Genomic DNA, 13,229 nt, shown 5'->3' with positions numbered 1-13,229 from the left:
ACAGTCCATAACAATAACAACAACGACGACGACTACGACGACGACAACAACAACAACGACGACGACGACCTCAGTATGCTAATTCTGACAACCAATATCCCGATGTCTTCCTCCCCACTTGATTTCTGCAAGATCTTCAAGACCCAAGGAACTCTTCGAGTGCAATGGGTGTTGACAGAAGGTCCTTACCTACTCAAAACAGAATATAAACGGGTCTCGACCCAAAAATACCCCGTTCCAACAATGGGACCAACGCTTGACTATAAAACGCAATTATTTGGCTATTACTGTAGTAATACCTACACACTACGCGAATATAATGAAAAGTGTAACAAGCTGATTTATTTTCTTCTGTAGAACATATTCCGTAGCTCCATTTATGAAGCCTTATCTCTTATCTCGTGCAACAAAATCTCCAATCGCAGGTTTTAGTGATTAGGGATTTCTGGCTTTACGTAATCCACTTAACCTTGGCTATGTCACTCAACCGTGACCCCCTACGGACCAGAGTTTCGCAGCATTCTTTTATGACAGTAGACTAACTCCCACTCAAAAGAGGTTGGATAGAGTGAGAAACGAGGAGGTGAGGAGGAGTGCAGGGGTTGGGAAGGAGATGGTAGATAAGATTGATGAAAGAGTTTTGGGATGGTTTGGACACATGAAAAAAAATGAGTGAAGAAAAATTAATGATAAAAAAAAGGTGTGGAAGGCAGAGGTGGAAGGAGTGAACATGAGGGGACGACGGAGGATGAGATGGATGAATGGAGTGACAGGAGCGTTGAGCAAGAGGGGAATGTCTGTTGATCAAGGAAGGGAGAAGGCAGGAGATAGGGGTGAGTGGAGAATGGCTGTGTAAAGATGATACTATCATGCAAGGAAGAGAGGGGATAGAGGATGGGGGAAGTTAGGGAGTGGTTATGTGTGACGCAGCCCGAAGGAGACGGAAAGGGGAATCGGAGGGTCGCCGATTAAGTGAAATGACCTTCTTATGAATGTGTTGTGTCTTGCTGCATTGCTTCTGACCCAAAGCAGTGGGCGGGATACAGGGATGACCCGTCATCCATGAGGAGCTAAGATGGGGTAGGGGGAGAGAGTGGTGGATGGGAGTAGAATGGGTAGGAGTGGAAGTATGCCTTTTGACTTTGGCTACCTCCCTGGTAAAGGGGAAAAAAGCCTTTGAAGTATATAGATAGACTTTCAGTTTACATTATCCTCTTTGTTGCTTTCCTTAAATCTCTCATTCGCCATTTTTTTCAGTCCACCTCGTCGGTGCGCTGGTTAATGTCCTTAAAATTGTGGTTCTCTTCAGAGTTTGCCTTGGTTATCGCTAGACAATTTTACTCGTCACAAGGGGAGGCTTTTAGCAGGATAGTGTCTCGGTCTGCCCCATCTTTGGTCCCGAGTCCGTTCCTTGGCTGAATGAAACCGTTTGGCATCTTATTAAAAAATAGTAGTAATAAATGGTGATGATAATAATAACAATAATAGTAATAATGATCATGAATAATAGTAATTATAGTAATAATGATAAAAATGATAATAATGATAACAATAACAATAATAATAGTATAATAATGCTAATAATAGCAATAATAATAATAATAATGATGATGATGATGATAATAATGATAATGATGATGATGATGATAATAATGATGATAATGATGATAATGATGATAATGATAATAATGATAATAATTAATAATGATAATGATAATTAATAATGATAATAGTATGATAATGATAGTATAATAATAATAATGATATAGTAATAATAATGATATAATGATAATGATATAATAATAATAATAATGATAATGATAATAACAGTAATAATAGTAATAATGCTAATAGTATAATAATAGTAATAATAATAATGATATCATAATGATAATAGTATCATAATAATGATAATAATGATAATAATGATAACAGTAATAATGATAATGCTAATAGTATAATGATAATGATGATAATGATAATAGTAGTAATAATAATAATAATTGTAATAATAAAAATGTGTGAACATTGTAACGAGTGTAGATAGGAGGTAAAGGGAACACGGGCTGAGGGAAATACTTTTATTCCTGACTAGTTTCGCCTGAGTGGTTTCTTCTTCAGAGGAATAGTGTTTGAAGTCAAGCTGGTCAATATATATATTGACCAGCTTGACTTCAAACACTATTTCTCTGAAGAAGCCACTCAGGCGAAACTAGTCAGGAATAAAAGTATTTCCCTCAGCCCGTGTTCTCTTTACCTCCTATCCACAATAATAATAATAATAATAATGAAGATGATGATGATAATGATAATAACAATATACCCTTCGACCCGATGATGTTAAGATTTTTTTTTTTTTTTTTTTTTTTGCAAGAGACATATGATTTTATTCAACCGACATTTTAAGACCCGGAACCCAAAAGAGCACTGGGTGAGGTTGAGTCCTTTCTGATATGGCGACGCCTCTTTTCTCTCTCTCTCTCTCTCTCTCCCTTTTCTTCTCTTTTTTTCCCCTCCCTGTTTTCTGTCTTTCTATTTTTTCTATCTTGGAGTATTTTTTTTCTGATTTTTCTTTTTTTTTTCTTTTTTCTTTTCTTTTTTCTTTTCCCCTTTGTTCTTTCATTTTTTATTTTCATTTTTTCTGTTCTTTTTTTTCTCGTCTTTCTGTCTTTTTTCATCATTTTCATTCATACCCTAGAACTTCGCTTTTGCGAGCGGGACATCAGTCTTGCCTCATAGATACAAAGTCTCCAGATGGGTCCTCATTGCCTCATAGTAACTGCCACATACCCTGGCATATACCACAGCGCATAACACAAGGGACCGGCCTTGCCTACACATAAACGCCTCCTGTCGTAGTTTTCTCATGCACGATTCTTATACCAAGCAAACCATCGTAGCATCCGACCTGTTTATGGACCAAAAGGTCTCCTATCGGTATGCTCTTCTTTTGTAAACCTTTGTATCATTGTGGCCCCATCTTGTTCGTCATGAAATGACTTGCTACAGTGACGTCATCGGGTGATGCGCACATCAGCACATTATTTTGTCTTCTGCGCAGGCAGGGCTGATAGTGTTTATTGCCCATTCGAACGCTGTGTTACCTAACCTTGATGTGATAAGATTTTACAGTGTTTCTCATATAGTTGAAGAACCGTCTTTATGATAAATGTCGACTATCATTGGCGATACAGACTCACTAAACCGACCGCTTATTCAAAAAAATATTGATTTTGTTAGGCCGAAATCATATTACATTAAGACGGAATTCCCCAAACCGATGCTGACATTTTTTTTCCAGTGGAATATGATTACATAAATTACATAAAAAGAAATATATATATATATATCCAAATGCGAGCCTCTTAAGTGGAAGGGAGTAGATGGAGAGGAAGAAATTGAAAATGAAGAAAAGTTGTTGGTCTCAGCGACGCGAGTGAAAAAGGTACAGATGAACGAAGAGTAGGTAATATCTTATCTATTTCTTTATCTATTTTGATTACAGTTGTTATCATTATAATTTTCATCATTATAATTACTTTTTTCTTCCTTTTATTTTTACATTATCACACCCAAAATCGACATTGAAAGTATTCCCTTTCCGTTGCCAGCGGGGGACACTTTCAACAGACATCAAAACTATCTCGATTGGTTAATTATTTTCTTCAGTTTCCAGTCTCCTCTTACTTTTCCCAACATTCCCCAAAGCTCATCATAGAACAAAGGTGACGGCTTCAGCTACTGAGCGCCTCCTGGCGTAGGCTCCTCACCTTCTTCAGCTCAAACGTTGTAGCTCAGTCGATTTCGTCCACCTTTTGTCGAACAAAATTTTTTTCTCTCTTAGAACGAAGCCGTCGTGGGGCATTCGGAAATGGCTCTTCTGCCTTCTCGTCCGAGAATCGAAAGTTGGTTGTCCATGGATTTTATTATTATCATTTATTTGTTCATTTATTTATATTGACCTCGTGTCCTTCCTCTGTCTCAAACTATGAGTTCACTTTTGTCACTTATACCCACTTCTTGTGCGTGTGTGTTTGTGTGTGTGTGTGTGTGTGTGTGTGTGTGTGTGTGTGTGTGTGTGTGTGTTTTATACGTTTGAGATTAAGTGTTTAAGAAGTACGTTGATGGTTATGAGAATGGATAGAGTTAGAAATGTCAGGGTGTGTGTGTGTGTGTGTGTGTGTGTGTGTGTGTGTGTGTGTGTGTGTGTGTGTGTGTGTGTGTGTGTGTGCGTGTGTGTGTATGTCTTTATATGTACGTACATACAGTACATGCATAATGAACAAGAGAGAGTGTAGAGTACTCACCCAAGAAACGCCGCGCTAGAGATGTACATGTAAAGTTCCTCGTGTCAAACTTCGGTGACAACTGCCTCAGGGACAATGGAGGACTGGTGGAGGTAACGACCACAACGCTAGAAGAAGAAGATACAAAGGTACTTGAGGAAGGTTGTCATGATGATAAGGCGCTTGGCCAAGGTAAGGGAGGGAGGGAGGGAGGAGGATGGGAGGTGGTGGTGGTGGTGGTGGGGGGGAATATGCTTCTGTTGAAAACAGCTCGTAATCATGTTATGCAAACCTGAGGAAATGCTTGTAGCCGGTGACTGGGACTCTCCTCCTCTTCCTCCTCCTCCTCCTCCTCCACCTCCTCCTTCTCCTCCTCCTCCTCTTCTCCTCCACCGACTCTCCTCCTCCTTCCTCTCTCTTCCTCCTTCCCCTCTCCTCCTCCTCTTCCTCCTCCCCACCTCCCTCCTCCTCCTCACCTCCTCGTCTTCCTCCTCCTCATCCCCTTCCTCCTCCCCACCTCCCCTTCCTCCTCCTCCTCCTCCTCCCCTTCCTCCTCCTCCTCCCCTTCCTCCTCATCCTCCTCCCCTTCCTCCTCCTCCTCCTCTCCTGCTCCTCCTCCTCCTCTCCTGCTCCTTCTCCTCCTCCCCCTCTCCCCCTCTTCCTCTCCTCCTCTTCCTCCTCCACCTCCCTCCTCCTCCTCCTCTCCTCGTCTCCTCCTCCTCCTCCTCCACCTCCCTCCTCCTCTCTTCCTCGTCTCCTCCTCCTCCTCCTCCACCTCCCTCCTCTCTTCGTCCTCCTCCTCCTCTTCCTCTTCCTTCTCCTCCTCCCCTTCCACCTCCCCTCCTCCTCTCCTCCTCCTCCTCCTCTCCTCCTCCTCTTCTTTCCCTTCTCCTCCTCCTCCTCTTCCTCCTCCCAGTCCTGCTTTCCCTCCACTCCTTCTCCTCCTCCCCCTCCCCTCTCTTCCTCCTCCCTCCCCCTCCTCCTCTCCTCCTCGTCCTCCCTCCTTCTCCTCCTCCTCTTCTCCTCGCCCTCCTCCTCCCCCTTTCCTCCTCCTCCCCTTCCTCCTCCTCCTCCTCTCCTGCTTCTGTTCCTCCTATTGGTTGTCCAAAGGTGGAAGAAGATATAATAGTTACAGGAGATCCAGTATCAATGAAGAGAGATATAGGAATGGTATGTACAGTAGCAGGAATGGAAATAGCATGGTGGGACCATTTGTTAGAGATAGAAAGAGTATAAATGGGAAGGTATATGGGGGTGGGCTGTGGGGATGGGAAATGCATGTTAGAGGGGTGGGTTGTGAGAGAAGCAGGAGGAGATAGTCACTGAGGAGAAGAAGAAGAAGGGGAACTCTGACGGGAAGAGAAGGTCTTTTGAGAAGGGGTGGAGTTCAAAACACGACACTCTGCAGCTGTATGGTAACAGGTGCCATGTACGGGGCAATCTTTATCGGGAGGGGTGGCTAGACGAATAGCACAACGGTTTGCATAGTGTCCTGGTTTCTTGCAATAGTAGCAAATGACCGTGTGACGGGAGAAGGATCTGTGTCTAGGACGAGAGATGGATCTGGTGCGAAAAGTTGATTTATGTTGAGAGGAAGATCTGGAAACATGTGCAACAGATAATGCAGGTTTGGGAATAGGGGCTGGCTGGGCAACAATGTCAGTTAGTGTCTTTGGTGACTCCTGAATCTGATGAGACAAAGTTGAGATGGTCATAGTTGGAGTGAATTGAACGGATTTAGTTTTGTTTAAGGTTTCTGGATGCAGAAGAGAAAGAAATCGAAAGTATGCAAAGAGGGAAGCAACATCGTTAAGGGAGATTTTTTCCATCTGCATCAACCCAGCTGGAAGATGCGAGAGTTGATTTTAATCGGGCCTTTAGATCTGATGCCAATTTTTCAGCTTTTTCTTTTCTGACATAAGGGGGGGGAGTTGAGGTGTAAAGCAAGGTCATATAGGGGAGTGAGAACACAAAGGGTGGTGTGTTGGTCAAAGTGAGATTTGATTAAGTCTACATACGCGGAATAACTAGTACATTCTTGAAAAGCACCAGTCTGTAAAATATCGCCAGCGGTCGAGTCCAAATCAACAAAGCTGTGGAGAACAGCATGTTTTTCGTCATCAGACGAGCATTTTCTCCGATTGATTGCTTGTTCCACTTTATTAAGGAATGTATGGGTGGGAATGTTTACGCCCGTGAATTTCGGAACGTCTATCGTGTCGTGTACGATAGTCATGAATTGTGGAACGGTGTTTTGTTGGGTGGAGGAAGAAGCCATCGTGGTAGGTCTCAAAAGCGGTGACAGGGACGGAGAAGAAGAAGGTAGGGGTGGGAGGTCGTTTAATGACACACTGAGTAGATATTGTCTGGGGAGGAAGGAGGTGAAGATGTTGATTCAGTGGATGAAAATAGAGGATTGAGGGAGGGGGTACGAAAAGGGTCGTGAGGAAAGTCTGTCATACGTAAAATTTATACACTGCCAAAAAGTTTTCCACTTACGTTAGAAATAGTAGAAGACGTCTTGAGATGGAGAGGGAACACTGGTGGAATGGAAACACACAGATGTATGGAGGGGAAGTGGTGGAGGGGGAGACGTAGATGATGGATGCGGCGAAGGAGGAAGAGCGTTGATGTCAACGCTCGTTGCTGGAAATCCACTCGAGAACTGGAGTGGATGAGTTGGCGACGCTGCTTGGCCGGAATCCACTTTGAGATGTAGTGGACGAGTGGAAGAAGTGACTCGAAGGAATCGTTTGACAGCTTCCTGTTTGTGAGCTCAACTGCAGTGCTTGACAGTTGGCTTTCGGGGAGTGAGGGGGCGAGCTTGGAGGGTGAGGGGTGAGAGACAGGAAATGCGAGGATGCATTGGTACTGCTGGACTTGACGAACGTGATTGTGGTGCGGTGGTGACCTTAAAGAAGATCTCGTATGCCGTCTTTGCAGGGCTGAGAATTGTAATTGTAATTGAATAGTGGTCACATAGGTCTGCACACTGTTGGAAGACACAGCAGGGACGTCGGCAGAGGCTTGGAATTAATCCACATAGGATACTTGAAACACACTTGTGTCCTCCGTGGGAGGGGTGGTGGGAAAGTTTTCACTTGTCCTTTCGTAATTTTTCGTATTCCACCGCTGATCCACCATTTATTGGTTGTCCAATAAGGTGGAAAGGAAAACGCTGAAGGTATTTTCAAAGTGTTTTCAAAGTGTAATTTCACAGGGAATTTAAAATATAAGTTCTCACTGGCTCTCTCTCACACGTGTACTGAATTCAATGCCCGCTCGTTCGCGCAGTCACGAACGAGCGGGCATTGAATTCGAGGAACGTATTATCAAGGACATAATTAAAAGAAATGTCAAACCTATTAACGAGAGCGATAGGTTAAATCTGGTCATTTTCTAAAACAAAAAAAAAACAAAAAAAAAAGAGAATTAATAACCTGATAATGAAAAATAACACCACTCCTGAACGCCCTCTCCTTCAACGTAGTCATGCCGTATACAAATTTGTATGCCAACATGAGGACTGAGGACCTCATGCGTCGTAAATTGGTATGACTACTACTAAAGTATCAAGAAGGCTTACTCTTCATTTATCTGCAAGCGCCATCAAAAATAATTACAGTAACCACCAACAACTACAACTCACAAGAGAAGACCTCGTAAAGGGTACTTCCATTATTGCCACGGGAAAAGACCATAAAAGACTCGCGATTATCGAAGCGTTGCATATCAAACGCAGCAACCCCTACATGAATAAGCAGCTTCAAGATCTCCAAATTCTCCCTTCTTCTAAAGCCATGATCGCACATTTCCATGTTGATGATGTCTACTCTTCCACCTCACAGCGCGGTGAACAATTGACCACCCCATGGCGTGGGTGATCATTTGTCATTGCTGGGGTTTTTTGTCCTTTTGTCGACCTCTCCTATGTTCGTACTTATTTCATATTATTTGTTTGTTTGTGACCTTTCCTTTGTTCATTTATATAACACTATTTCTGTATATTTACGCATTGGCTATTGTATGTATTATTCTGCCTTGAGAATGAAGTTGTGTAACTTCGAAACGTTGGCACCGAAGTATCTACTACTCAGTGTTGAAATGTCTTTTGCTGATCTTCTACATAGATTGCCTCTTGAAATATGTCGCCTTGTTCGTAGTATTAAACAAGTTCACAAGAAGATTGTGAGTTGGCTTCATACTAATGTATAATATATATAGATATATATATATATATATATACATATATAATATATATATACATGTATATACATATATATGTGTGTGTGTGTGTGTGTGTGTGTGTGTGTGTGTGTGTATGTGTGTGTCTGTGTGTTTGACATAGACGTTTACTGCTTATCAAACGCACTGTTTATCAGTTTGGCTTATCCTGTCCTCTCTCAGTGTCAGTACACATTTTTCCTGTCCACTTTATTTTATTTCTATGAGGATATTTTCTGTGACCAAACTCATGGACGTGTGTGTTCCCTTATTTATGTTATGCTCATGCATACAATCGAACACTGATGTGTTCAGATATAATAGCGTCAACGCTGTATGAATCTCATCCACACCGTGAGCTATTTTCTATATTTTTCTTCTTCTAGATAATACCAGACCGTTTTATTCAGCTGAGGGATGTACACAGGATGTTATGAATAAGTTCAATTGATAAATATCCGTTTTCTTCCTCGTACCCAGCCTACAATTGAATCAAAGAATACGAAAGTTGTATAAGGGGTAGCTATAAGAAACTACATATAAACCCATACGTCCCCCGATGTTTCCATTCAGCTGAATAAAATCGGCTTTTGTCAAAAGAGAATATGATATAAAAAATACAACTCAGATACATAAGAATTAACAACTTTGTGAGCGAATAGTTTGACTTTCTTAAAGAGAGAGCATTGCAATGTTTACATGGCAGCTGTGAGAGTCTCAGATGTGGAGCACTGTTGTTGATATACTATGCCTTGCTGCATTGTTTTTAACCCAGGCAGAGGTCGGAGGGAGACAGGGATGACCCATGACCCACAAGGGGTCAAGATAAAATAGAAAACAAAGGCATGGAATGTATGTAAGATAAATGAAAGATGAGTAAATGATGAATGTATTCATTGATCAGGCCACTACCCCCTTTATAAAGTGAAAACGGCCTTTTGGTAGTTGTACAGTAAGACTCAAATTGCATACGCTAACGATGGCGGTAGGTTGAACATCATCTATGAATCACCTGGTTATCTGTTGTTATCAAATAACGATAAAACATTGTTGATATGATAACACTACGAGGATTCCAACCCATCCTAACTTATTTCTCAAAATCACTCATACATTTAAATTAAATAAATAGTTCATAACTATTCATTTTGTTTTATTATATATACATATGTATATATATGTATATATGTATATATATATTATATATACATATATATATATATATATATATATATATATATATATATATATATGTATATATTACAAAGGATTACAAAGGCGGAGCATACCGACAGGAGACCTTTTGATCCATATCTAGGTCGGATGAAAAAAAAAAAAAAAAAAAAAAAAAAAAAAATACATACATAAAAATACACAAACATATACATAAATATATATATATATATATATATATATATATATATATATATACATACATATATATACATATATATATCATAATAATAAATTAAAACTATAATAATGTAAAAATAACAAATAAAATACATAAATAAATGCATAGGTATAGTTGAATAACAAACAAACAGGTAAATAGTAAATGATTATAAATTGACATATAACTAATAATAAATGAAAATCAGACAGACAAATTATAACAAAACAAAAACAAATAATATAACATAAATTATAATCATTACAGCATCTTACTTAGGTATTTATTATAATCTGTTATTCTTTGTTAGCGTTTATTAGTATCTCTTATTTCATCAAATGGATTGTATTGCCTTAGCATAACGCCCTCCTTCTAGTGAATGACGTGTTGTTGTTTTTTTTTTTTTTTTTTTTTTTTTTTTTAATTCTCCGACGGATATCCGGTTTAGACACAGAACCTCTTGGCTAACCGGAGGATCCCAGAAACCTAAAAAGATAGATAATGAATAAATGAATAAATAGAATAAGATAAAGTAAAGTAGAATGAAAAAAATCTCCTATATGATCCAGAAATAACCATAAACACTTTTCCCCAAAGGTCCATTTTTTACCGGGTGTTTCCAGAATAGTTTGCTCAGCTGGGATACCCAAATGGGGAATAAACCGAGTGATGATTTCGGTTCAGTGAACGTTGCTTGCTGTCGGTCGCCATCAAGTAACTGTTTCCGTTCTGGATTCAAAATTCTAACGGTTTAGAGAAGCAAGGTTTCCTCCACAGCAAAAATGTCCTTCTGTAATGTTCAGAAAGTTATATGTGTGTGTGTGTGTGTGTGTGTGTGTGTGTGTGTGTGTGTGTGTGTGTGTGAGTGTGATTCACTTTGGTCTTTTGGATCACGTGTTGGACTCGTGATCGACAGCTATTTCCCTCCCGGAAGAGAGCTCAGAGCTCGTATGTCCGATCTATGGGTAATGCTATAACCTTACACGCACACACACACCCAACTCCCCGCCCACGAGAGTTGGAGTAACGACTCGAAACACAGCGATACTGAAATGATTTCAGCCCTGGGCAGAATTCAAACCAGGTACCGCCGATACCTCCGTACTGAGATTCTGAGTCTCTACCAACCGCGCCACCGAGTCGTGTGTGTGTGTGTGTGTGTGTGTGTGTGTGTGTGTGTGTGTGTGTGTGTGTGTGTGTGTGTGTGTGTGTGTGTCACAACTTTTACGCAGTTCTACGCCGTCTTTCTTGGTTTTTACCTCCAACCTCCCTCTTCCCATTTTCCAAAAGCTCTCCCGAAGTATTCTGAGAACTGCAGATCAGCATGAGAAGTTTGCCTCGGATAGGATCACCTCCCTCATCGACGCACGCGTCCGTTTCGATAAACAATGACTTGGACTTTTCCCAACATCCATAACCCGTGGTATCTCGGCTTCGACTTCGTTTCACAACTATGGAAGCCCGAGTTCGATACCCAGCCTTCCGGTGACTGCCACAGAGGGAAAAACGATGGTTTTGGCTGCAGCTAGACGTCTCCTGGTGTGTGTTATTCACTTCGCAGGGGGTGAGAGGAAACGACTGACTCAGTTGTTGCGGGGAAAGCGACACGCCAACGGCCCGATCCGATAAGCTGGCTGTCCGGAGAACCCTTCAGTACTGAAACTAAATTTCAAATTTTCCTTTTTTCAGCCAAGACCTGACGATTTTATTCCCATCAAAAGACGAATTAAGGACGCACAAGGGCCGAGGCACCTATTGGCTTCAAAACCAGCTCCCCTTAAACTGAATAAATCCGCTTTGTCTTTGTCAAAAAATGGAAATCGGTAGAACGTGTTTACTGTATTGAGAGGGTAGAGTACTGATAGCCAGCCACGAGTTAAGCCATCGAGACTTTAAATGTCTTATTTTAGAGCCTTTCGTCAGCCTTGGCGAAGGACTTTCGATCAACTGAGTCGAGAAATGTTCCTGTGGTATCTAGAAACATTCATCTGACTTGATTATCTATCAGTTACACTGGTAATGTTCATAAGTATAGTAAATATAGTTAGTGTGTGTGTGTGTGTGTGTGTGTGTGTGTGTGTGTGTGTGCGCGCGTTTGTGTGTACTGATACCCCAGCACAGGGTATTAGCATACCACACTAGGGTATTGGCTGCGTAGTCAGTACTTTTGGACAGTGGTACCTGTATTCCCAAGGGGTACAAAGCCTTAAACCTGGGGGTACGAGGCATGATAGCCAGTGCAATGGTACTGTGTATTTACAACGAGAAAGCATAATGTGCATTCATTGCATCCTACTAATTGACATTTCTAAACTGAAATAAAAAAGTACCTTTGTTCAGTATCTAATCATTTCTCAGCATGGTTTGTATCACTAATATTTTTCATGTGTTTCCATTGTATTTATATTGGATGAGGGTACGAGAGTTTTTTTTTTTTTTTTTTTTTTTTTTTTTTTTTTTTTTTTTTTTTTTTTTTTTTTTTTTTTTTTTTTTTTTTTTTTTTTTTTTTTTTAGATAATCATGAAAAAGGTTAAGAACTACTGCTTTAGGGACTTCAGAGGCACCCCTACAGACCTGAGTAACGTAGCATGTCTTACGTTCGGAGACTGTTCAAGAAATGATGATGGTGGCAAGTCGTATGTATGAAGGGTGAAAGGTTTAAGAAAATTAATATTTTATTTATTTGTTTGTTTATTTGTTTATCTATTTGTTTTCTTGCATATCAATTTATTCATTTTTTTATTTATATGTTTATCTATTTATTATATTTATTTTTAATTTTTGGTCGTATGTGGCAGTGAATGGAGGAGTGGATGTAGAGGTAGATTATACATAAGAATTAATTATCAAATAATTATTGAGTAAAGGAAATGAGTCAATGCCTGGGTAGGATGAAAAGTGTTATGAGAAATAGGTATAACAGAGTAAACGTAAGGAGGAATTTATAAATTTTTCGTGCTTTACGCAGTCGTTATTTTTTATCTATTTACTTTTTTTTTCTTTCTTTTTTTTTTGCGGGGCTTGTACCCACTCAGACCTCAACCAAGTCACTTCAGGTCTGAAGTGAGAAGCGGTCTGGGGTTCGAACAGACGCCAAATTCACCACACAGTTACCAGACGCACGGTCTACCAACCGAGCCACGGCGAGCCCCTACTTGGAATGTAAGGAAATCGGGGAGGAGTTGATAACTTTTTTTAAATTACTTTTTTGTTTTTATTCTTATCTTTATATGTCATTCACTGTATTATTTTGTTTTGTTTTGTTTGTTTATTCATTTTGAGATAATTGAAAGTTGTTATAAGAATGGACAGAGTAAGAATGGAAG

At 40.2% G+C, this 13,229-nt stretch overlaps 1 protein-coding gene across 2 annotated transcripts in view; it reads right to left on the bottom strand.

Moving 5' to 3' along the window:
• LOC143032733 (mitochondrial amidoxime-reducing component 1-like) overlaps nt 1-7,039 on the bottom strand; it is a 16,693-nt gene extending 9,654 nt beyond the window's left edge. The window contains exons 1-2 of one of the 2 annotated variants that reach the window (XM_076197675.1): nt 6,786-7,039; nt 4,308-4,414 (exon numbers count right to left, since the gene is read on the bottom strand). In XM_076197675.1, the coding sequence (XP_076053790.1) occupies nt 4,308-4,336 (29 nt within the window). In that variant the 5' untranslated portion in view covers nt 4,337-4,414; nt 6,786-7,039. Of the gene's footprint in view, nt 1-4,307; nt 4,415-6,785 lie in introns of those variants that run through there. The other variant, XM_076197674.1, reaches the window with a different exon arrangement.
• Nucleotides 7,040-13,229: the final 6,190 nt, after the last annotated feature.

This window comes from Oratosquilla oratoria, chromosome 14 (genome assembly GCF_046742065.1).
Source record: "Oratosquilla oratoria isolate Oo_2021 chromosome 14, ASM4674206v1, whole genome shotgun sequence".
NCBI lineage: Eukaryota > Metazoa > Arthropoda > Malacostraca > Stomatopoda > Squillidae > Oratosquilla > Oratosquilla oratoria.
This window is presented reverse-complemented; position numbering and strand designations above follow the sequence as displayed.